The sequence below is a fragment of the Notechis scutatus genome, chromosome 1, assembly GCF_049901735.1.
Source record: "Notechis scutatus isolate UNSWTSFEM ecotype Mainland chromosome 1, rNotScu1.2, whole genome shotgun sequence".
Classification (NCBI taxonomy): Eukaryota; Metazoa; Chordata; class Lepidosauria; order Squamata; family Elapidae; genus Notechis; species Notechis scutatus.
Window position 1 is genome coordinate 288,430,032 of NC_142009.1, and position 26,519 is coordinate 288,456,550.

The 26,519-nt window shown below is 35.1% G+C and overlaps 1 protein-coding gene across 8 annotated transcripts in view; it reads right to left on the reverse strand.

Moving 5' to 3' along the window:
- RALGAPA1 (Ral GTPase activating protein catalytic subunit alpha 1) overlaps nt 1–26,519 on the reverse strand; it is a 132,151-nt gene that overhangs the window by 61,633 nt on the left and 43,999 nt on the right. For 5 of the 8 annotated variants that reach the window (XR_015746774.1, XM_026664487.2, XM_087951837.1 and 2 more), the window contains 11 exons: nt 18,975–20,525; nt 17,095–17,219; nt 14,713–14,929; nt 12,029–12,205; nt 9,746–9,898; nt 8,480–8,673; nt 8,285–8,383; nt 8,046–8,201; nt 5,369–5,497; nt 4,783–4,908; nt 1,971–2,029 (listed from right to left, as the gene is read on the reverse strand). Coding sequence is in view for 7 of the 8 variants with exons in the window: in XM_026664487.2 (XP_026520272.2) it covers nt 1,971–2,029; nt 4,783–4,908; nt 5,369–5,497; nt 8,046–8,201; nt 8,285–8,383; nt 8,480–8,673; nt 9,746–9,898; nt 12,029–12,205; nt 14,713–14,929; nt 17,095–17,219; nt 18,975–20,525 (2,986 nt within the window). In the remaining variant the exon portion in view is untranslated. The remainder of the gene's footprint in view (nt 1–1,970; nt 2,030–4,782; nt 4,909–5,368; nt 5,498–8,045; nt 8,202–8,284; nt 8,384–8,479; nt 8,674–9,745; nt 9,899–12,028; nt 12,206–14,712; nt 14,930–17,094; nt 17,220–18,974; nt 20,526–26,519) is intronic. The other 3 variants (XM_026664490.2, XM_087951840.1, XM_087951841.1) reach the window with 1 other exon arrangement.

Here is a 26,519-nt window from a genome sequence, read left to right on the forward strand (position 1 = left end):
AAAGAGAACTTTGTGATCAAACTTTATCCCAAAAAGAGAAAGTAGAAAAAGAGAAAGTATTAAAAAGAATCAGCTGATTGGACTGTTTGATGACTTTGGATTTTATGAGAATTATCTCAGACTAAAAAAAAATTTCTCTGTACAATGGCATCAGTTGTGGATGAACTAGAACTTATACATCAAAAATATGAAAGAGAAAAGCAAGAAGGGAAAGATGTTTTTGGCACTCTTTTTTCAGTTTATAGAAATGGCGGTCTGTGCTTATGTAAAATCGTATGAGCAGGATAAAGAAGAAGCCATTTTTGAAGAACATGTGACTTTGGTTGGAGAAGAAAAGAAGGAGGAGAAAAAGGAGAAGAAGACTTTAAGACCTGGGAAAACAATCCAAAAAGAGAAGAATAAGGTGAAAAGAGGATATCGTGTTAGGAAACAACAGAAAGAGGGAAAACAGGATAAAAGGGAGGTGGAGAGACAAAGGGGTAAAGATGATAAGGAGAAGAAGAAGCAAGGGAGAAAGGAAGGAATGAGAAGCTTTAATGGTGGGGAGCAAAATGCAAAAAACAAAAGTTTTTAGAGATAATGGATAGATTTTATTGGAAAAGGGATTCTAGAAGGGTACATAAGATTGCATTTTTATATTTGTATTTAGAAATAATTATAGAAGATTGGAAATAATATGTAATTTAAAATGTGATAAATATTTAGTATAATTTAGTGAAATTTTTGTTAAGAGAGGGGAGTACTTTAATGAAATAATGATTTAAGATCGGTGATGTGGGGGAATAATTTTGGAAAGTATAAGAAGTGTTCCCATAAAGGTATGATAATTAATTGAAATGTGTAAAATGTCTAAAGATATAAATGATTGTTAATACCAATGATTAGGCTATGTTATAATAGTGAAACTATTCGTGAAATGAGAGGTTTGAAGAAGGAGAGGGGAACATGTAATGTAATAATGATTTATAATATGTGATGTGGGGGATGGAATTAATATGGCAAATAGGTGCCTCCATAGAAATATGTGATCTAATTGATAAGAAATGTGCTAGTTGTTTAAGATATGAATAAATATTAATATTAATGAATAGATTTGTATTGGTTTTGATGATATTGTATAATGTTAGAATGTACCAGACAGAATCCCAATGTAAGTTATGTACTTTAAATCAAGTATTATAAATATAGGGGAAAGAGACATAGGCGTCACACTCCAATCAGTGTACAGGAGAAGGTTTTTCTTTTTTTTTTTCTTTTAAGAAGAAAGATAAACGGATAGTTGGAAATAGAACAGACAAAGAATAAATATTATGATTTGAATTGAGAGGAGATAAATAAAATAAAATTGAGAAAACTTAAAAGAAAGGAGAAGCTATATAGAAAAATGAAAATGTAATAAGATATGGAATGGTATGTAAAATGAATATGAATTTGAATGTGTGTCTGTACCAAGAGTTTTGACCCGGGATTAAGCAACTTTCAGAAAAGAGATTTTTTATGTTTTTATGTCTTGAATTTTTGTATGTTTTGTATGTCTTTAAAAGTTAATAAAAATTTGTAAAAAAAAAAACAACATATCAGGTGAAGGATATTGTCACAAGTTCTCTCATTAACACGCTAAACATTTGTTCTGTTCCTATGGTTACACAAATCCTTTAAAAGGAGAAACTAGCTGTTCTGATTCAATGGATTGTGCTTACTATTTGTAAAAGGTTATTTCAGATACATTTAAACAAAAATTAAAACATTGTAGCAGAATATTTAGTAAAGCAAATGCCAACATATATTCACTGTATATTGGCATTTCCTTCACTAAATATTCTGCTACAACTTTTAAAGTGTGTATTACTGCTACTAAAATTTTAAGAAATGTTAAAAAATATTTCATGATATATTATTTGAAAATTTAACCAAGTACCTGAATTAACCAATTCACAAAATGCTTTGGAACATTCCTTGTTTATCCATACCTTGCAGGTCCTGATGGCTCCTCCTTTGCAGAACTTAATATTGTTTTGATAACCAGTTCCTAAAGTAAAAATATTCAAGATAAGTTATCTCTAAACCACGTAATGCAATATTTAAAAAATCAGTAATTTACAAATATCGTAAATGGAAAATTGATTTATATTTTCAAGTCTTTCAGCTAGATATGTATGCAGACAATTTGAGTCATCCAGTCAGATACACTTTCCACTCTCTATCCCAAGAGTGCTTTTTAAAAGATAACTAGACTTTCTTAGTTCTTTTTCTTGAAAACAATTCGCTTCTCATCCAAGAAGCTTCTTCAGTTCTGACTGAATGGTGGAGAATGGAAGGATTTATATTCCTTGCAATCATCTGGTCATTAGCACTCTGAAAGTCATTAGCTCTCTGAGGATCATTGAGGCTACTTTGGGGGTTTATCTGTATCCTCAGGATCACCTGAATCAGAGTGCAAATGGGTGTGGGACTGCTTAAAGGACTGTGTTGTAGACGGGAGATATTATATCCCTCCCCCTCAGTTGAGAGAGGGCTATTCAATTTTAACATAGATGGCTTCTTTGATCCCTCTTTCAAACCAGTGGTCTTCTCTCTCCAGAATGTGGATTTTTCAGCCTTCAAGAGAGTGACTTTTATCTTACAAATGCAGATGGACTTCTGAATCTTGTCCTCAAGGGTGTGTTCTCCTATATCGTGCCATGGGTTTGTGAAGTGGTGGTTTTGTTTCTCCAAAGTCCAGTTGCCTTTTGAAAAGCAGCTTTGGGACAACCATGACCTGGATAATTGAGAAACTCTATATACGCTTTCACTGTCTATTTGTTTCCTCATATAATACCCCCCCAAGCTAATACCTTTCTTCTTTAAAACTAATTTTAAAATATTTTCTTTTAAGCTGGAATTAGTTACTTCTGGAATTACTTCTCTAGTAGTGAGAAAGAGGACGAGAGTAAAGCCTTCAAATTCCTGCTGGCATGGGAAAAATTACCACAATAATTTAATTTTAATTTAATTTTATTTAAATAATTTTAACACAATAATCTATACTCAATATTGTCATATAAATAACTTTAGATAATAAATGCTAACATTTTTTATGATTAATCTTAATTTTGGTACACTGACAGCAGAAACATGATCAATAAATATGATATATAAAACTAGTTTCATTTAATAAGTCATTGCTATCCATTGCTTAATATTCAGATGTATTTTTCACAACTATACTAAACTAACAGAGGGAAGGGGGGGGGAAGGGCTATATATATATGTCTATTTTGGCAGCTAATTAATTTCCATGATATTTCTTAGAAATTGTTCCTTGATACCTACCAGAGTGTAAGTTACCTGTCCTTTTGGTTTTTTAAAATATATTTTAATTAAGAAAATGGAAAACTGTTATGATGGGGGGGGAAAGGCCACCTCAGTCATTATAATATCCAAAAATGCCTTTTGGTCATATAAATATCCCATAGTGGCTATAGTGGAAGTATACTCATTTATATTTTAAAAAAGTAAAAGGTACATTAAAGTGGTGGACGGCAGGGTAAGAAACTAAAAACAATTAGAAACAATCTGAAAAATGATACTTTCTGATTTATGAATGTGTTATGACTGACTATGCTCCTCATGTCATTCATTTTAAAAGAGTATCCACATCTACACAAATTCAAAATGTGCACATGGGGTCAAAAAGTTTGGGAATCCCTACCCTAGACACCTTTTTTAAAGGAATTTCAATTAGTTTCCTTTTTTTTTTCCTGGAGAAGTGACCTCGATGAAAAGCTAAAAGAAACATGAGGGATTCAACTGCATTGTTTGGGAACTTCAATGAACAGCACAATTAAGGAAAGATGCCTATTCTTTCTATTTTCCTCTTTAACTTTAACAATCTTATACCTGGAAATTGCTTGACCCATGGTGTTAGCTAATTCTGACAAACTGCATCTGCATAATTATCTTTTTTCTTAGTTGCACAGGACTACAAGACATTAATGTTAAACGGTAGCCATTTCCCAAATGGCAATGAAGATGAACTTGAAAAAGCTATATTTCCAGAAGATAAAGTCTAAGCTTTTCTGCCCAGGACTCTTTTCTTTATTCCAATTCTAGGAAAATTGAAAGCAGGATGTTTGGCTCTGACCACCTAAGGCTCAGGATTAAAGGAAATCAAAATCCTATTCCTATCCTGAAGGAACACAATAAGTGGAATCAGTCTAATAAAACAGACTTCAACTTACTCCACTATGAGACCACTGAAATTGAGGCTTTTTTGCTTGAAGCAAAAGTAGTTCTTGATAAATATAACTAATGCATGCCATACATAACTCAGAGGGATTTATTTCTCTCTCATACAATATTAGAACTTAATATCATCTTCTGAAACTATGCAAGGAGGGTGGATAGAAGGAAGTACTTTTTCTCTCAATGGATATTTTAAACTGTGGATTTTGCTGCCAGCAGTTCTGTCTGCTGTATTGGTAATGACAAGTAATATAGTTTTTTTTTTTTAAAGGGCTGGATAGGTTTACAGAGAATTAGGCTGTCACAGTTACTAATGCTAAATCTTTGAATCCAAAGAATGTGCTTTAAATACTGGTCTCTGAGAAGTGACAATGGAAAAGGACTACTCAATTTTGGTTTAAGAACTGGCACCATATACCAGAAAATGTAACATAAATAGCCTGTATCCCAGCAGCATTTTTCATATGCTGTTGTGTCATAGTTAAGTAGCTACATGGCCACAAAAGTTAATTTATACTGCAGAAGATATAAAAATAGCACACAGATTTCAAAGCCTACCTTTACTTCTGTAAACTGAGACACAACAATATCAGGAGTGTTTGGATGCAATGCTGATAATTCACAATATAAATTGGGAAAACACACCAGAGAGCCTAAGAGAACTTGTGCTTCTACTCTTGGTGCCTGAGTAATAAATAACAATATGATGTTAGTAACATTTGAGTTAGTATTTAATCACAAACAAAGTTGAATAAGAGCATTTACTTTTAATATTAATTTCATTACATTATCTTCCCCTAGTCCCTTCTGCTTCGTTGTTTAATATTCTTAGCTCTCCATCTATCTTGCACTGCATACCTCATTTTAGAAAACATCGTTTTGTAAAAAAAAAAAACTGTTTGCCAGTTTAAATTAAAAGGCAGCCTAACTCATAAAATAATTCAGCAACTTTATTGCAGAAGGCATAATCAGCTGTACATATTGAATATTTCATATTATAATCAAAGCATTATGCAATTACTTTTTACATAATATACTACATTGCCGATAGTGCTACAAGCTTCTTGCTATGGAGAATTTTAACTAATAAACTTTGCAACTTACCATAACTCTTATTGTTATAGAAAAATTAATATTTTCTTACATTGAGAAAAGACGATGCTGCTACTCTGCCAGCAGCTACAATGAAATCCATTATCAGCATGGTAGCACCAGGCAAACCAAGGGAAAAAAATTGTGGAGAACAGTGCTTTATGATTGTATTGACAATGTCCTTGGAGGAAAAGAAACACAAGATTCAGACTGTCTATCAAGGAAACTGTAGATAATGTGTTAGACATAAAATACAGGCAAGTATCAGAATGAAATGAACTTAAGTTTTTTTTAAAAAAATGTTTCACATTAGCCATACTTTAATATAAATAGTCCTCATTTAGTGACCACAATTGGGACTGGTAACTTGTTTGTTAAATGAAGCAGTTGCTAAGTGAAACTGACACATTCATGGTCTTATTTCAGTTTTCTTTGCTTTACAGACCTGCAAAGGTTGTAAATATGAACACTGGTCGCAAAGTTATGTTATTATTGTTGTAACTGTGAACAGCTGCTAAATAAGGCAGTCATTCATTGAGGACTGTGTGTATATCATCCAAATTATGATCAATTATAATTATTGGTTCACTAAATACAATTTCATGATCTGTTTTAAGTTGCCTTGTTTTCAAAGATATCACAGATTTGGGGGAATCAACTGAAATTGAAAAAAGGTTACAAAACATCCTAGAGCAGGGCTGTCAAACTCCTGTCCCGTGAGCCGGATGGGTCACATGCTGGCCACGTCCATTCCCAGTTTAGCGAAGGGGGAAAAAGTGCCGATATGTCATGTGATGCTGCTGTGATGACATGAGTTTGACACCCCTGTCCTAGAGGATAGAGAAAGCATAGGACAACTTAAGTACACTCACAAACCAAGTATTGCCAGTCTGACAACGTAATGGCTATTCTTGGCTTGCAACCACAATGGGAACTGGATTTCTGGTTGTAAGTGATTATAGTCATAAAAGACATTGTGGCCAGACCCGATTTTATATCATTTTTTGTGGGGTTTGTTAAAAGAAACTGCAGACATTAAGCAAAAAAGCAAGGTCCCAAGCATAAACCCATTCTTCCATATCAACTAAAATGCTGGAAACCAGCAAAAAATACCTTAAAAGTATAGTTGGCACTGAGTGGTATTGATTTTACCACCTTAACTAATATCTCCTTTGCTCATGTTTTTCAACATATGCTGGTTTAGGATTCCAAAATCTTGCTCTGCGTTGATTTTAGTCACTAAGAATTTGTTTACTTTTCCATCTCTTTAATAGATAAACTGCCAGTTAAAATTTAGACAAATCTGTGTTTGGTTCTCCAACAAGCAACAACATCTTATCCTAGATAGAATTATGGTGTCCCACTAAAATAGTCTTTCAAAATATATAATTCACTAAATAAGAAAAAAAAATAGAAGGCTCAAATTGGAATTTAATTTTTTTGTTCATGAAATCATTTTAATGATGCTGAATATATTTTAAGGATAAGTCAACATTTTTCCAACCACGTATAGCAAAAATAAATTTAAAACTTTACCTACAAATGATGCTTAGTTAGTAATAGGGATGTAATCTCATGTTATATAAAATATATAAAAGCACAATTTACTTTTGAAATATAAAGTCTCCTATAACTCTTTAAAACAAGATGAGGTCTGAAGAATATTACAGGAACCAGTGTTTCATTTTTGCTAATGACCCTTAGATTTCTGGGAAGACATCTTATTCAGCAGTATGATAAATTCTTGGCAATTATGCTGAAAGTACAACTTTACCAGAACTGTTATAAAATGGTAATTAGATTGTTTAGCAAGAAATAGAAACAGTATGTACGAGATAAAAAAAACATATAACTAAATTATTTGTCAGTCAAATTCTGAGTAGATTGCCTAGAACACTTTTACAAATATAAAGCAGTTCTTTCAGACAAAGTTGTTTATAGCGTTACTGTTTTACACTGTAGATGCAACTCAACCGATTAAATGTAATTTTTGGTTTTAAAAAACTCTTTAATATAGACAATGAAACATCAATAAGAATATTTGTCTAGAGTATTTCTCCCCGTCATCTAGTTCTTTTATACACAAACTTCTTTTTCTGATATAGAAATCACATATGCAATTCAAAATAGCACACCTAAAATAACTTCATTTTTTTTGGTCTGGTAATTGGATGCCATCCACCAGTATAATAGATTCCTCTTCTCATTTCCATTTCTCTAAAGAACTGGAGATCTTTTCAGAAAATTGGGAGAGCACTGTGGAGTAGATTTGGAGCATGCAAACAGATGTATTGAGTAGGAAGAACAAGGGAAAGCCCTGATGTTCAAGTTTAAGTCTGTATAATAGTGGACAATGTCCTCAGCTTGTCCAGTGTCAAAAAAAGTAATCTAAACTGTTTTTTCCCCCAAAATGTGTTCTCAAACAAATCTAGGATTTGTTTAAAAAATTGGTGATTCCTAAATAATATAGAAAATGACAAGGATATATCCTGAAAAAGATATCCATTTTTTCTGAGCTTCCCCTGAAACATAAACCTGCAAAAATAAGTTGGAGGAGAAGTAGAATATATTTTCAGCAGCAGGAGCCAAATAGTATTTGAACATTACGTAACCAACAAAAAGACTTTTTATGGATGCCTTAATTACAGGGATAATGACTCCCTGTAAATTCCGTAAAAAAGGAAATTGGATTTTTTGTTAGGAAGGTAAGGTAAGGTAGAAACCCTTACCTGATCAACGTGAAGCAGTCCACAATGCATTATATTGTAAAAATGAGTTAAAAAGTCCCTGTTTGGAGAAACATCTTGTCTTCGCTTCATTGTATTACAAATGAGCTTATAAGCATGCAATTTGCCTTGTTTGTACTTGTCACTCAACATGGTTGCCTAACATTAAAAAGGAAAGTCAAAATATTAACAAGTTCTATTGCATCATTTAAAAAACAAAAACAAATGTTAATTAAAATTACCTTAAAAAGCCATGGAGTAAGAATTCTCAATGGAGGAATTAAGACTGGTGGAGATGGTGATATCACATTATCAATTGAAATTCCAAGATTATCTCTAATCTGAAAATATTACAAAGTATAACAAACATTTATATGAGTAAGATATTGTCAAAATAATTCTTCTAAAGTATTTTCAAATTGAGATTCTCTCCATACCTTAGCAAGATTTTGCCAGAGTTCACAAAGGTAATCAAAAACCTGAGCATGTATTTCAGGGTCCATAATGCAATTGACATCTCCTAAAATTCCTAGCATCCGTCTCCACATTACAGTCGCTACATCTGCATGCCAGCCAGTCAGGGTTCCTCCTGCCATCACACTACAACATTCAGATGGAAAATCACTGGTTTCTATAGGAAGAGAAAAACACATATTATCAGGCAGCTGTTCTTTTTTGTGAAGAGATTCAAAGCAAAGAAATATACTATGAAATTTAATTTGTACAAGTATTTGTTAGATTAGACTGGAGTAATGCTTAACCTAATACAAAAGGACAAAGGAACACTAATTTTTTTCCTTTGCATTGTCTTCCCAAATATTTACCTAGTGTAGCCTCTCTTCTTACCTCCAAAAAGAGTTTTGAGGTAGAGGGAGTTTAAAAAGCAAATTGAGAATTCTATGGAACGCTAGCCTTAGAACAAATTCAGAAAAATGAAGGCACTGCATTTATGTGCACACCTGAAATGTAGTCCAACTTTTTACAATAAATGTATTGCATTTATCTACAAAACAAGCTTGAAGCCAAGGCGTAAGCACTGGATCATGCTTTCTCCTTAACTGTTCCATTCTCATTTGTCATAATATTATATAAACCTGTTTTGTGCATTATGGCATGCATCTGATGCAAAAATCATATTGTATGCATTATATCCTGAACCACGGTATGTTACATTAATGCCCACTGCAACTACTGCCCTTCTACATTTTGCAGCAGCATAGCTGGGAAATGTCCAAATATAAAGTTATAGGCTATATCCACTAAGAAGTACCTAGAAATCATAGTAACTTCCTATTTTAGGCTTCCTTAGGGCCAGATAGTCCTGTTTATTCTAGCTAAAATTAGCATACATAGGATAGGCAATTTATTAGCCTCACTAATCTGGAGGAAAGCTGGAGAAGTAGGACAGTCAATGTAAGCAAAGTACATTTTCATGTGGCAGTTAGTTCATGATAGGAAAGATAATTCTACTGTTGTAAAGTACCTTAAGTTTACACACTTATTAGATATATGAATGGGTTAGATAGCTTCAGTCAATCATTAACTTAAAAATAAAAATCTGCTTTATTTAAGAGAATAAAGGCCTCTTTATTATTGATACAACTTCAAAAAATGGCCCCAAATACAAGTTTTTTTGAAAATAGTCTGCACTAAAAAAGAAATGAAAGAAAAGATAGTCTTAAGTTTGCTATCTAAGGCATTGCCTAGATCATCCGGTGTCTGTAAAACAGAGTGGTGGAGCTTCTCATCCAATTGCAGGTCCTTTTGTTCATTGTGATCTGCACTCAAAGTAGCAGGTGATGGAGTCTGGGACCGTGATCCAAGAGCAGACTGAACTGGCGAAGCACTTTCGGAACCTGTAAAAGAATTTTAGCTATCAGAATAAAATGAATAGTTATATAATATTTATTCTGATTTGTAAACACATCAACATGCTTGTTAACACTGATGTAATACTGTACTTAGTAGTGATGAAAGATAAATATTTATCAAAATACAGTATCTTAAGATAGTACTCATTATATTGAATTAACGAATTTTAATTAAGCTAGTATAAAAGTTATATTTTACTTTTCACTGATAGTTTTCTATACTTCTGTACATTTAAAGTTCTTAGAATTAATAGAAACAAAATAACAAAAGAAATATAGAACAAAAGAAATAAAACTATGGTAATGTTCAAGTAAGATCACGGGTGATAAAGATGTGTGTTGAGGGAGGAGTTCCCCTCTTGAAGGTGTGCTCCTGGGATTTTCAGACCTGATCCAAATAACTGATGGCCTGACATACAGTATTGGTCATACTTTGGATCTGGTTTTCCTCTTTGAACAGTATTCAGTGGGACCTGAAGTTGGGAGAAGATTTCCATTATTCTACTACCATGGTCAGATTATTATTTTGTTACCTTAGAGTGTCCTAGGGCTGCTCCCTGCTTTAAGTGGGAATGGGATGGGGAATTGCATCAATTCTTATTCTCTTTATCTTATCAGAAGCCTTCTGTATTCTTCTGTATTGTCTCTAAAAGTTAGACGCTGATATATAGTATTATGCTGATTCTCCTCCTTCCACTTAGATCAGTTCCAATTACTACTGATGGGGGGTATGGAAAGGGGAGGATTCTGTCTTACAGAGCCTCTTGATTGGAGTGCCTCAGGGCTCAACACTCTTGCTATGTCTATTTAATATCTATATGAAGCCTTTGAGTGAGGTCATTTGATGGCACAGAGCGAGCTGTCATCAATAAGCTGACAATATTCAGCTGTATATCTCTGCTCCAGGTCAACCAACGGATGCTTCTGTCAGTGCCTGGAGGTTATGGAGTGGAATGAGGGCGTTCTGGGTGGGGAAAACAGATTTCAACTCAAGCCTAGCCGTATGGAGTGGTTTTGGATTTTGGGAATCCTGGGTCCTTAGTTCTAGATGGGGATATACCATCACAGATAGAATGGCTGTGCAATTTGTGGGTCCTTATGCATTTGGGGCTCTTGTTTAAAGAGCACTTGTGGCCAGGGCATGCTTTACTTTATGCTATTCCTTAATTGTACCCTTTCCTGATCACGAGGCAGTACATATGATCATTCGTGCTTGGCCACCTTCCAATAGATTACTGCACTCTATATTGAGCTTTCCTTGAAAAATATCTGGAAGCTTCAGTTAATTCAGAATGCAGCAATAGGGGCAAATATAGATATGCCTCATTCTCCCCATATTGCACCTTTGTTTTAAGATCTACCCTGCATCCTAATTTGCTTCTGGGTTCAACTGAAAGTGCTTATTACTACCTATAAAGCCCTACGTGGCATGAGGTCGGAGTATTTGAGGGACTGTCTTAGTCCCATAGTATTCTACTCATCCCATGATGTTAGGTAGGAGGGACATATTGTTGGTCACACCAAACAGGGATTGTCATCTAGCAGGACATAAGCGTGTCATTTCCATACTGGTGCCTGCGCTCTGGAGCACCATGCTGACTGAGATGAACATGGCCCCAGCTCTGTTCACTTTTCAGAAACCCTTGAAGATCTGGCTATTTTTCTAGGCATGGGAGTTGCAAATGTATTTTTTTTTTTAATTGTGAACCAGAATACACCTACCAATGAGTAGGTGACTATAGGAAGACTGAACTACAGCAGCTCATCAGGATGCTGAAAAGCTTGCTTCATTTGGAATGGTATCCTCCATGTCCAAGTAATTCTCAATCAAATTAATAATATGCAAGATTAGAAAACTGTTCTCGTTCTGTTTAGGCACTCTTAATTTGCCATGGGGGTAGCATTAAACATCTGATAAGTGCGTTTTAATCCACAAAATTGTAATGTATATGTTACCATTAACGGGTTCTGGAATTTGTTTTGATTTTGCTGTAATAAAATGACTATCTAGAAAATGGTTAAACAAAATATATTAAAAGCTAAATAGAGATAGCTATGGGATTGGAGGATGATAGAAGCACCTACAATTTGGTACCCCCCCACCCTTCAATTCACCTGTAATTGTAGCTGCTTCAGCAGATAGTGCTTGTTGATTGAGACTGCTGGTCTCAGAGTCAATGTGTAGGGTAGTCAAACTAGCCACTTCTTGTTCTTCAGCACTCTGCTGAGGACCGGAACCTGTATCAGATTCAGCAGAAGTTGTTGTGCCACCTTCAGGACATAAACTGAAATCTAAAAAATAAAAAAAGGCCATTGTTCAGACCTAACACAGCCATTATAAAAACAGCCAACACTGAAGCTTTCACAGAAACAATCTATTGCTACTTTTTGTTTTATGTTTGCTGTAATGTTATTAAGATGTACAGTTAAGGATAACTGCCAAAGAACTGTTATCTATTTTTGGAGATATGGTATATATAAGAGTAGGCAAAGGAACCAAAAAGGTTTCATTTGAGTTCTAGAAATCATTTATTTTTCCTGGAAAACAATAAGCTGGGACTAACTTTTCTGGTAATGTGCTCTTACTTGCGGGGTTTCTTTTTCCTGAAGTGTTTTGTCATCGCCTCCTTCTGAGGACTGAGAAAAGAGCAACTGGACCAATGTCATTTGGCTTAGTGCCTAAAAGAGCACTAGGATTCCTAATCTCCTGGTTCCTAGCATAGTGCCATAACTACTACATCAGACTGGCTCCCTTGCAGTTGGCTTATCTATGTGTAAAAGCAAGATTGTGAAAGTTTAGCCACTGGGGATAGATGTGTTTAGAGCAGGGGTCGCCAACCTTTTGGACCTCAGGGACCACCAAACTCATAATTTTAAATCCCGCGGACCACTAATATGAATTTTGACTGAAGGTGGCTTGCTGATGTTGGTGGGAAAGTCGGTCCCAGGGGTGGGATTCTACCAGTTCGCACCTATTCGCTAGAACCGGTTGTTAACATTCTAAGCAGTTCAGAGAACCGGTTGTTAGAAGAAATTACTGGCCTAATCCTTTAAGGAAGGCAGGAAGGAAACAGTCTGGTGTCGCTTACAGAAACTGCCTCTCCGTTAACCCTTATTACATTCTTAGCAGGACTAGACTTCCTGTCTCAGGAACTTCTCTGGAGTTTTTTTCCCCTCCTTTGCTGTTACTTTGCTTGTGTGGAGTGACCATTTAAAGTTAAAAAGGCACTGAAAAAAATGACTTATGACCATTTTTCACGCTTACGACTGTTGCAGCATCCCCACAGTCATGGGAGGCCAGGCGAGGTGATGCGTGCCTTGATGTGAGTGATATTGAGTTGGCCACACCCAGCCAATAACATGACCACCAGGCCATGTCCACCCAGTCACATGACCACTAAGCCACACCCACCACCTAAGCCATGCCCATAGAACCGGTTGTTAAAATTTTTGAATCCCACCCCTGGTCGGTCCCATATTCCAGAACTGCAGTAGTCACAGGACTGGCCCTTTGGTCATCCTGGAGCAGCTGCTACAGTCCATGGCAGGCCAGTGCACCATGGCAGGCCAGCTGCTCTGGGATGACCAAAGGGCCAGTCCTGTGACTACTGCAGCTCTGGAATATGGGACCGACTTTCCCACCAACCTTAGCAAGCCACCCTCTGCCACTATTGGTCTTACCTTCCAGTTCTAGCTCGCATGGCTCTATTCAAGATAAGGTGTGTGCTCATCCGAAGGGGGGTCAGCGGGTGAGCAGGCCATGTGGGCGGCACAGCCTTGTGTTCCTGTGCAGTCTGGATTAATTGCTTTGGGGGGGACATTTCTCTGCAGACCACCAAAATTTTCTCAGTGGTCCTTGGCCCACTGGTTGGTGACCGCTGGTTTAGAGTAGTATAAAAAAGAAGGCCCAAGATAAGACCTTCTCAAGGGAACTTCATTTCAACTACAAAATGCTGAATATATTTAAGATATGTACATCTAAAAATAAGGACCTTCCCCAACTAAGATAATTCTTGAGGATTGGTTCTGATGAAATAAGCCCAAGGAACTCATTATTGTGAATTCATGCTGTTGTAGACAGGAGAGAATAAGGGCTATATCTCTGTTCCTGACTGAGAGCGTTCGTTCAGAGAGGTATATATATATCCAAGGACACGCTCACACCATTTTCTCTATTGGCTGAATATTTACTAAGTCTTATTGGATGCCATATGCATCCTGTAGCTTGAAACATTACCAGTAATGTTATTGAAAAACAAATAAACTCATATAGTACAAAAAACACTATTTAAAGTATCTGTTTAAATGTGTATTACCCATATGCAGGATAAACCTATTAGACCAAAATTCCTGCTCTGAAACTATACATTTTAATAAAAGGGTCTTACTTGTGGATTTTACTCCAGATTTTTAAAATTAATTTACTAATATTAACCTATTCAAATTTAGATTTACACCCAAATCTATTACTACGTTGATGGAAAACACTTACATGACCTGAAAAAGGGAAGATGGTTATCAGCAATTTACCCTCTCTGCAGCATCCTACATATTACCCATCTGCTCTGGATGATTGAGGCCATTCTTCAGAAACATGGGTGATAGGAATATAGATATGTAGGAGATAGTCTCAGAGAAAATAAAATAATTCTGCCCCCCTCCACATTTCACAGTTACAAGCTTTCACTTGATTGAAAGATGTCCTACCCATGAAGTGATACCACAAATGGCAATTGTAATGTCTCCTTAAAATTCCTTATTATATAATGGTATATAAGATTCAATGAGGATATACTTGCTTTCAAATTTATGGCCATCATACTGGAAAGCACTGAAGGAATCAGAGTGGCTGTCAGAACTGACAAGGTCACTGCTGCCTGCACTGGCAGGAGATGTCCATTCAGAAGGTACACCGGGATCATCAACAGGACGCATTTGATTCTGTTTGTTCAGTATATCAGGAAGATCTTTTGGTACTTCTAAGCTTCCTGGACTGCTTCCTCTTCTTGCCACATTCTAATTGAAATAATATTTCAGGTAATTTAAGAAAAAAATATAGTCAGAAATGACAAGAATCTTACAATTATCAGTTTTTAAAGAAGGGAAAATTGACACACTATGACATCGGCATCCCAAGCCATCCCCACAAGAACTTTCATTCATAAACCTATAGAGCTGGAAGGAACCTCAGGGGTCATCTATTCCATCCCTGCTTAGTGTAGGATCTACTAAGACATATCTGAGATAACTAGCCAGCATCTGTTGGAAAGGAGAACTCACCTCCACATATGGTAGTGTGTTCCACTGGCTGATAATTGTACTGTCTGTAAGTTCTTTTTGACATGTAGCCTGAACTTCCTACCTTGTAATTGTAATCCACAGGTTCTTATTCTAGTCTGAGGCAGTGTTATCTAAATCTACTCGCTGTTCTGTGTAACAGCCTTTCAAATAGTTAACAATGATCATATTTCCCCCAATCAACTTTTCTGTAGGCTAAACACAATCAAGATACTTCTGAATGGTTAATTCATTCATTAATGAGATTTATATAGCTGCCCATTTCCCCCCCAAAGGATACGCTAGGTGGCACACAACAATAAAATGGTTCCAGTTCCCTTGTCATTTTCTTCAATTTATCACTATCCTTTTTGAACTATGGAGCCCAGAAGTGGACATGGTAGTCTAAATGGATCGTTCATAATTCCATGAGGTAATCTATGCTCCTATTAATGCACTTCATGGAAGCATTTCCCATTTCTAGAGGCTGCACCTCTTTGCTGGCTCATGTTTCAACTGTGGTTAATAAGAACACCCAGATCTTGTTCACATGTAGTTCAGCTAAGCCAGATCTTTGCCATCCTATATTTCTGTCTTTCATGTTGCTGAAAGCTTTGCTAACATCCAAGTACATAATGTATATGGCATTTTTACAATATCCTAACTAGTAACTCTATCATCCAAAGAAGCTTCTTGGATAAGACATGAAACATCTTCAAGCAAAAACAAAAGAAGTCCAGCTGGCCCTTTTCCGTATTCTAGGATGTAATCCATTGCAGGTCTGAATTCATTTAAATTAGCTAACGTAGTTTGAGGTATCTAAGCCTCAATTTCTTCCTTTCTCCAGTGGGTAGAAAAATGATCAGTGAGAATTCCATTCTCTTCTGAGAGAAGACAGATGCAAAATAGGAGATAAGAGATTCTACCATCTTATCACACAATCAATTCACCACTTTCTGCTTACAACTGACTTATAGGATCCTTGATTTTCTTTTTATTTATGATATAATCCATAGTTAGTTGTTTTTTTGCTTTTGGTATCTCTCATAAGTCCCTGTTCATTTAAAACTTAGCCCACAATCACTACAATTTGGGGATAATAGCTTGTATTCTTCAACAGTTCTATGTTCCTCTTTTCATACTTCTCTTTCTCTTCAGTATCTTAAAGAGTTCTGCATAAATCTATTCTGGCCTCTTTATATGGCTCCTATTTTTCCATGTTTGCTGCCACATATTAATTAACACAATTCTTTTCTTTTTCTAAAGCATCTTTAAAGTGCTTTGCAATCAATTTCTCCCTGTTCATATGGAGTAGGTTTGGGATAGCTTATTCTTTGCTCTACCTTCTGATAAATAAAAATCTCAGTGAGAGAAAATAAGACCTAACCTATGTTAGACCTCTGACTTATTAGATTCCCATCATAGGTAAGGATAATCAAATATCTCTATTATTGCTACCATATTTGAAAGATTGGTCATTTGATGGCAAAAATCTTCATCCGTATCTTCTGACTGCTAGGTTGCTTATAATAAACCCACAAGATAGTACCACTTTCATTTCTATCTTTTTTCCAATCCAAACACTTTCGATAGCATTTGATGGTACATGAATTTCTATGCAAGCATGCTTTTCTTTGCAGAACAATTTAACATCCCCCTTCTTTGTGTGGGGATGTTCCTTTTGCATATGTTGCAGCTTTTTATTGTTATGTGTCAATCATGAATATCACATCATCAAGATTCCATTATATCATAACACATTTGTTTTCCTGAATCAGGATCTCTAGTTTTCCGTATTTATTTCCCAGCCCATTAGCATTTGCATTTAAAATTAATTATGCAACTCAATCATAATCATAATTGTATCTGATACTCTAAGATAAAAGAAAATGCTAAAAGCTTACCAAAGAGCTACCACTGCGTAGTCTTTCAGCTATAAACTCATCCATGAGGTCAGGAATATTTGCATTACTACTGCCATTATCATTACCAAGAGAGATCTGCTTTTGGCTCATATCCTCCCTATTGGCTAAAAGCAAATAAATGACTGTATATAGTAAAAAAACATTTTCAAAAACAAAATATTTTTAAAACATTATAAAATAAGTTAGATAATACAAATAATTATTTACTGAACATGCAGTTAAAATATGTTCTTTAAAAACAGATTTAGTTATAAGAATTAGTACAGCTTTTCCACCTATTAAACCATCCCATCCCATCACCACTGAGCAAGTGTTAGTCAATCTCCAGTGTAACCTTGAAAAAAGCAAGAAAGCTTACAGATAAGCACTATTAAAGTTGTTAATGCTCACTTCACTCCTTCATCTCACTGCATGTATAATGCTCTAGAGCTATGAGAATACGTGCTAATGAAAACAGGTAGGTTGACATTATATGCATTATTTAGAGTAGACTGAATTATATTCACTGCATATTCAAAATACAGCACTGAGAATGAAAAATTATAATGTTAAAAAACGGAATATAGTTGCTGATCAAGACTGCAAAGCATTATTACACTGTTACTCATCCTGTTGTATTTTGTTATTTTAACCTTGATGGTTTCAAATGTTTGGCTTTATTTTTGTTAATTAAATGTTGTCTCTCCCAAAAAAGAGTAAATTTGTTGCTACTCTGAAATACAAATTTGATTTTGATATTACAGTTTCAAGGCATTAAAGTTTAAAGACCCTCTCTAAATATCCCTAATATTCAAGTTAAACATCTTCAACAAGGAGATGCATTAAATATAATAAATCAATCTGAAATAATTTGTTGCGTTATAGACTAATTTGTTGATATGCTAACAAAGACTGCCCTCAGATGGCATTAACATCTCAATGCAGGATGCATTATAGAACATTCTGTTAATCATGCCAGCATACAATGTATGAAAAAACCAAAACCAAAAAAAAACAACACAAAAATCCTACCTCACTGCTGAAAATGAATGTAATTCTGATTATTTTTTTAAAAGTTATTTAGCATGTCAACTAAGATGGTGATATTAGAACGACAGCCAGCCTTGTCCATTTTTATTAGTACATAGAGGCCTCACAGTTAGCTCAGGAAGAACTATCACGGTTCCTTTATGCACTTCTGTGATTCCCGAAAACGAAAGCAGTGATAAATGTTGCCATGAAAGTGGAGCATCCATTTCAGTGAATGCACCAAGAAAGCGCTAAAGCATATTTTGAAACTGCTCTAATAAAATGTCAAAATCCACACTGGACTGTTATGATGAAGTAATCCAAACATGAAATGTTGACATCTGTTTTAATTTTTTGTTTTCAGGAGGAGGAGGAGGAGGAGGAACCTAATTGCATCTGCAATTAGTTCAAATACAAGTGATAACTAAGGAGTAAGTGATAACTAAGGAGAAGTACTAGAGATATCACACCTACAGTTTCTATTAGAAACCAAATATATGCCAATTGTATCTAAATGGTTGGGTTCCAGGGTATGCCAGGAAAAGCATGGCAAAGATACAATCTATTTGCAGATTTACTGTCTCTTCCTCTTCCCTACCGTAAGTGTTCAGCAGCAAAGTGATTCATTAAATGTTTTTTTAAAAAAAGATTAGTAATTTATAGTTTGCATGTTTATAGTTTACACTTAGGGGGGAAAATTCAGCTGGCCATTGCGCATGCAAAACCAAACAAGAAAAAGCACTGATCATCCCAAAGCCTTTTGATTGCTTTGTAACAGCTTGCTTTAGGTGCATAAAGCCAAACTGATGCTGCCTTTCTCCTTTTGTGCGCTGCACAGTATTAGTGCTCACCTGCAGCTTTCTTTCCAAAATAGCCCATTACATGACTGTACAGATCCCTCAGTGGAGCCTCTGCTGGCACTCTGTTCTGCCTCTGTGGGGAAACATTTGCCTTCGGCTTCGAAAGAGCATGTACAACAGATTTATACACACCACCCAGGGAGCCCTGCTGTTGTCCCGACTCCTGACTTGATGGTTTAGGTGGGCTACGATTAGACATTTGATTTATTCCAACACTTTCCTTCTCCAGTGGGAATGCTGGAACATCTCCTGATTCTTTATTCTGCTTACTATTAGCAGACGTTGCACTGACTGCATCTAGGTGCCTATAGATTCCAGGTCTGACCAGCACAGCCCCAGAGGATGAGCTGGTATTTGTACTTGTATTGCTGCTGCTGCTGCTATTGATCCCACTACTGAAACCACTGAGTTTACGCAGTCTTGCTTTCCATGGGGCCTCTTTGTTTTCTAGAGGATTATAAAACTGAACACATTCAGTAGATGGCCTAAAAGTAACATGGACACTGTTTCGCTTTTTAGTTGCTATTTTCATGATTTTAGCCTTATGAGTTACTGTTTCGGATATGCTTCTCTTAGTTGGTGTCACTTTGCTCATGCCTGTAAGTTGAAGCATTTCAGGGTTAACTAAGGCTTTATGTGGTATTTTCTTTGCATGCAAAACACTTGTGTTGGTTATTTTTTCATTAAAGAGGGCACTCTTATGTTTTTCAGCTAACACTGTTTCCACAGATACATCTACATCAGTGGCAATTTGTCTGTACAAGTATCTCTTCCTTTCCTTGTCAATAGGGACATTTGACCTGGGATCAAGCAGATTTTGGGTGTGTTTATCAGTATTTAATTGTTTAGCCTTATCAGCTTGGTTTCTTGTAGAAGTATCTACTTGTGTAGGTGCAATATTACTTATAAAGCCAGTTTGATTTTGTTCCAATTGTAGTTCTGTATTGATATTTTCTGCAACAACAGTACTACTTGCAACAGTCTGGTCTGTACACTCTACTTCATCCAATGGCAAGTTATCACTCCTACTTATTCCTGCAACAAATTCATGACAAGAAGACTCGTGCTTATCTATCTCAATGCTACTGAAAAATTCTTCTTTTTCTTTAAGATATTCTCTCAGAGAGGAAAGAAGATCATCTTCACCTTCAAGGTCAACATACTCGTTTTGTTCAAAGGCTGCATCTGCAAGTTCTACTGGGCCTACCAACTGACAAAGATGATCATAAATACTATCCCCAACTTCCAGAGAGGACTCTCTGCTATTTGTATCGGTAATGTGACTTTCAGTGGATCTACATATTGAAGAGGCCTCTGTGGAACTCTGTAAGCTTGGAGCATGATGGGATGAATCGTCTATGACAGGAACTGCACCTTTGACTCGCTCAACAGTGAATGGTTCCAGTATATCAGATGTGCTGCTACTTCTTGGAAGTGGCTGCTCCTCATTCAGTGCATCAAAAACTTCACTAGGAGTTTCTTCGCTCTGTGAAAAATGTCTGATGCGAGGTGGACGTGGGAGGATTTGAGCATCATCAATGTCTGCAGAAAAAGTATGCACTTAGTATATATTATATCCATATTTTTATTTTCCTACTATTTAATTGTTCGGTACAATAATACAGCATTTAAAAAGGTTCCCAAAATACTTTGTTAAGTAAAATAAAGTACTGTTTTTTTGAAGTTTCATTAAACATTTGCATTCATATACAAAATGTATACAATGTGCATCAGGACACTTTTAAAATGCTAACATTCATAGAAATAAACAGCAAAATAATGGGAGATTTGGAAACTGTTAAAACTAGGGCTGTGCCAATGAATTATTAAATAGCAATTTAATTCAGGGACTCAAAACAAATATTTAATTATTTTGCCTATTTAGAGGAAATGCAATGCAAAAATGGACAGTCTGTCATAATTTAGATGGCTCTATATATAGGGTAACATAAATAAACAAAAAGTCCTAATTGCAAATCTATACAAATAGAAATACAAAGCACAAATATAAAAATGAAAGGGTTACATTGTTTTTAAATATTGCTTTAAATTATTATTATTTTTCCTCCCACTTCTCAGGTTTGCTTAAAAATATGCACGTACAAAATACTTTTCAGCCCCTAATCGGACCCTTCAAAAACAGCCTATATTCCTCTAAACATACAAAAACTAGTTTTTAATAAAAATAGTAAATAAACACAACATTTCACTGAAGCCTAACAAATTGAACCTATACCCTATATTAATTTCATAATAATTTTTTCTTTTTTTCTTTTTCAATATCCAAGATTTGTATCTTGATCCTAACAAGACAGCTCGTTATTCCCTGCAGGTAAGTGGGATCAGCATTTCTAATACAGAATTAGTGTTTGCGGCTTTAGATCAGTCAAAATACATGAAGACGAACAGAAAATTAGTAAGCACTGAACAGCAAAAGCAATGTTGTTCATACTTTTCTGTGCCAATATTTACCGCATAGGAGCTTAACTCTAATGACCAGCACAGAGATTAATGAAAACAATTATAACTGCCTATTACAACTTTTTCCAAGGTGATCTAATACAGGAGAGAAATTTTAAAGCATTATGTCTGGTCATAGAAGCATGTCTGCAGCTTTTAAGGGCCAATGAGATAAGTTGAGATATATTATAAAGTGTTCTGATAATCATTTTGTTATTTTATTTCAGCAATGTTTTCAAATTCTACATTTCATTATTTCCTTTTAAACTTTTTGGTTAGTTTGGCGTTGGTATTTTTACAAATATTTAGCTTTAATACTATTACCCTAGTCTGGCTGTAGGACATCTTAAGTATTTCACCAAAAATGGGACATGCATTTTTTTAAAAAAAGTTAAGTAAATGTTCAAATCATTGTTTTAATCAATTTATAGACAAATATTCATCAGGAACAAGGCTGTTTTATTATGTAACATAAATGTTATGTTTAGGGTCTCACACCTCTAATATTCTTCCAGCTGAGGTTAAACAATATAACTGATAGATCTAGACTGTAACAATGGTTTTGATTAGATTAGTTTTTCTAGGAAGAAGTTCTAAGTCTATATCAAGAATATGCAGATCATAAATGGTAAAATAATGGCCCCATAGAATGGACTAGTTTAATGTTCCTCTTCATGCAGCAGCAGACAGCACTGTATAAATATGGAAACTTGGTTCTAATAGTTACTATTAATTCTATTCAGCTTTAAAATACTTCAGTACATAGTATGTGACTGCTGAGAATTTAAGTCATAAGGTGTTCTAAGTGGTTTGAGATATGTCATTTTTTTGAATATTGTGGAAACAACGCTAGTGGAACATCCTAAATTGTATGTTGTGCAATCAAGCAAATGAACCAGCTAAGAATTATACATTCCAGATCATATTTTATAATGCATAGTAAATAAATTCAATCATGAGAAATAGGTTCATTCCAAACACAAGCCCTTCAGAAACTTATTTTTTATTATATCTATAATCGAACAAAAAAGAGGATTAAAAAACAATTAACTATGAGCAGAAATTTTCAGCAAATAGTAACATTTGTGTATCTCCTCTCAGCTCAAAAATTAAGCAAGCCTAGACCTGATTAATACCTGCATGGGTGAATCTCGGGGAATTCCAAAGATGCAGGTTAGACTAAGAAGGAAGAAAAAAACCTTCCTGGAAGAAAAGCAACAACAAATCAGTTCTGTACTGTTGCTAGGATAACTATACAGTGACAGGAGGAACCAAGGTCAATGCGGAGTCTTTAGCTTTCTTAATGAAAGAATAATATAGACACCCCCACCCCAAATTATGCCAAGTCAAGTTTCTTTTAATCATCACTGACTAATAAGAATTCTGATACTCATTAAGTTTACAAACAATACATTTTCTTTTAAACTCCACACACCTTTACTTCTAAACTGTCGCTAGAAATTGTGGGGAATTAGCCACAGGTATAAATATGGGACAGAACAGAAAAGAAAGTTTAAGTCCCCAAATCCAAAGGATTCCCAGCAAAAGAGCATACTGTAGTTCAAAACTAGCCAGATAAATATAATAAAGGAGAATAAATACAAGTTAAGAAGATCCACAGATTGAGCACCTAAGTGAATCTGACAGAAGGAGAATATACCAGGATAGCTAAGTCCTATTTTCCTATTATAAAAAGCAACTTACTAAACCTAACCATATAAATCTCATCCAAACATAATATATTGTATCGTGTAAAAATATCTCCCTCTTGGTAGGCAGAAGTCATGAGTATGCAATCACTGTAAAAAGCTTCTGTCTCTGAAGACAGAAGGAGCAAGTTTATTTTTTCGAAGAGCAAAGTAACTGCCCTGGGAGACAATGGAGGAACAGAGAAGCTGAGAAAAGAGGGATTCACAACGGACAGAGGGGAATGCTACTCCAGGTGTGACTGCTCCTTAGAATGAAGTTCTAAGGAAAAGAGGTTATCACTGCAAGAAAGAAAAGGGAGTCATTCCTTGAAGGTTGAAGACATATAATTTTGGATTAAGGATATGCCTCTAGGAGGGGACTCCTGATTCAATTAATAGAAGCGCAGATAGATATCATCTACAGCGCATGATCTTAGGATATAAGCTGCATAGAAGTACAAGGAACAACATCTTGGAGACAGTTTTTTCTCTGTAAGTCAAAGAAAGAATAGAGTTCTACAAAAGAACTCATAAATGGAACAATCTCTTTCACAGAATCATTGTGGCTATAGCAAGAAACCATTTTAGAAAGTATATTATTTTCAAATAAATTGTCAGTGGTGCCTAGGACCTGGCTTGGGACATAAAGGTTATGAAACTAATTAGAAACAGTGATGATAAATACTATTACATTCAATGAAATAGACTGACATTTTTGAAAAAGGCAACAGTCAAATTTCAGTTCAAAAAAGTAAAGTTCCAGAAAATAGGAGACAAGAAGGTCAAGACTCTAGAATGCATGGAGATTATTCAACATTACGGTGGTAGAGATGCTTCTCAGAACATGCAGTTTAATAGAATTCTTTATTGGCCAAGTGTGATTGGACACACAAGGAATTTGTCTTGGTGCATATGCTCTCAGTGTACATAAAAGAAAAGACATTTGTCAAGAGTCAAGAATCATTAAGTTACAACACTTAATAATAGTCATAGTCATTAAACCATGAGAGATGCCTTGAAGTACAGAATATGAGTGAGGCTAATAAGCAAAGCCAGAAAAACTATTTGTTACATTTATAAAGATGCTTAAAAGTTTGTGACTCCTTTTGAATTGTCGGTATTTCTGCATAAATATAACATAAAATATGATTTATTCTCTACACAAGCCCTAAAACTAGATAAAGAGAACTCAATTAAACAAATGAGTCTAACACATTATACTTGTTCATTTATTCATTGAGGAAATGATCCAAAGCTACTTATTAGTGTGTTGCAGAAATATGTGAACCATACATACAGTACATTTCACGTGACATAGATTAAGATAAAAAAAACTGATTGGCCCACAGTTACCTAGTGAGCTTCTGTTGCTAAGCATAGACTTGAAAATTAGTCTTCCTCATGCCAGTTCAACAACTTACCATTAACTGAGGATCAGTATAATATAGAGGCAAGAAAGAATCCTTTATAAAATAGAAGTCTTGCCAAAAAATGAAAATAACTTAAACTTATCAAAAGAAATAAAAACAGTTAAAAAAGACTGGCAAGCACATAGATTCAAAAGATAAGCAACCTAGGATGTTGAACATTAGACAAAAGGATCTAATGCTATAGTAATACTAACTGTAATTGTTCTTATTTTTTTCAAAAGGGGAATTAAGTGAAATGTTACAACTACAATTAACAAGGATTTTCAAAACAACTAAATGGAGAAATTGCTGACATTCTGACAAAAATATACATCACATAAAATAACAATAGCAATTAACCTTATATCTTGCCCCATAGTGCTTTACAGCACTCTCTGAATGGTTTACAATGTCAGTATATCAAACCCAACAATTTGAGTTGTCATTTTACTGACCTTGGAAAGATGGAAGGCTAAGTTAACCTAACCCTGAGTCCTGTCAGGATTGAACTCCTGGCTGTTAGTACTGCATTCTAACTATTATGCAACTATGATTCAGTGTTTTGGGAACAAATACCAATAAAAGCTGGCATTTGTCTTCAAGACAGACAGCATGACTCCTTTAAAAAAAAGATAATTAATGAAAGGGTGCTACAGATAATTATACACTTCTTTGCTTGGTAAAAAGCAGACTTTTTAAAAGAAAAAAAATCAAATAGATATATATTAATTCTTGTTGAAAAGGAGGCAGAGTGATTTCTGCAAGGGTAATTCTTGCCTCATTAACTTTTTGTTTTCTTAATCTTTAGTATATTTTTTAAAAACCTGATAACATTCCTCACAAATGCTCCTCAATAAACCTAGCAGCTATGGGACAGAGGATCTGATTGACGTAAAACTAACCAAAGAACTGATATCAATAGGAAATAGTGGACAGTTTTCAAAATGGAAAGATGCTTAAGGAGGGGCTTCCAGGAATCATTGTTGAGACCAATAGTTTTAAATTTATTTATAAATCATCTGGACCTGTAAATTACAATAAGCTCCTAAAATAACAACTTCCAATTAGTGAATGGGCTCAAGATGACAAATGTAGTTTGATGAAAAACAAGTGAACATGAATGCATAATTGCACAAAATCTCACTAGGATATACTACTAGCTGGCAATTAGTGATTAAGGAATAGGTTTGAGGCAACTTAAAAATGTCTCCTGTTTAGAATTATTGTAAGGACTGAAACTGGAGATAAGTAGTGGATAGTGGAAATAGTGATTGCCAGGTTAAAATGGCCCACTGTATTTGAATTGCTTAAGGTCAATGGGCAACCAGCTAAGTTTTTACAGACAGTCCTTGACATACAACAATTTGTGACCATTCAAAGTTACCACAGCACTGAAAAAAGTGACTTTATGGCCTGTTCTCACATTTATAACGGTTGCAGCATCCCCATGGTCATGTGATCAAAATCCAGGCACTTGGCACCTGGCATGTATTTATGACAATCAATGGGGAAGCCAGATTAGTTTATGATCAAATGATACACTTAGGAAATGTGGCAAGAAAGGGGAAACTCATTTAACAATATCTTACTTAGCAATGGAAATTTTTTAGCTCAACTGTGGTTGTTAAGTTGAGGACAACTTGTATTAACTCAAGAGGGTGACAACAAGAACTATACAAGTTAAATCTTGAGAATAGTTATATCAGTTTCTAATTGCTTTTCTAAAAGGTCACGCTCTTTTAAAAATTATGATTTCCTACTAGCTTTGGGTATATGGCCTGACAATTATTAGAAGAGGAACTGAAAATATAATACCTCAAGAGACTAACATCTTTATATAATTATTATAAGACTGCACTTGGCAGTTCTGTGTACAATTAGCATCACCATACCTGAAGACTACAGTATTACAGTGCCTGCAAAAAAGCCACCATAAATGATGAGATTAGAGCAGTTAGTTTATGAGAAAGGGTTTTAGC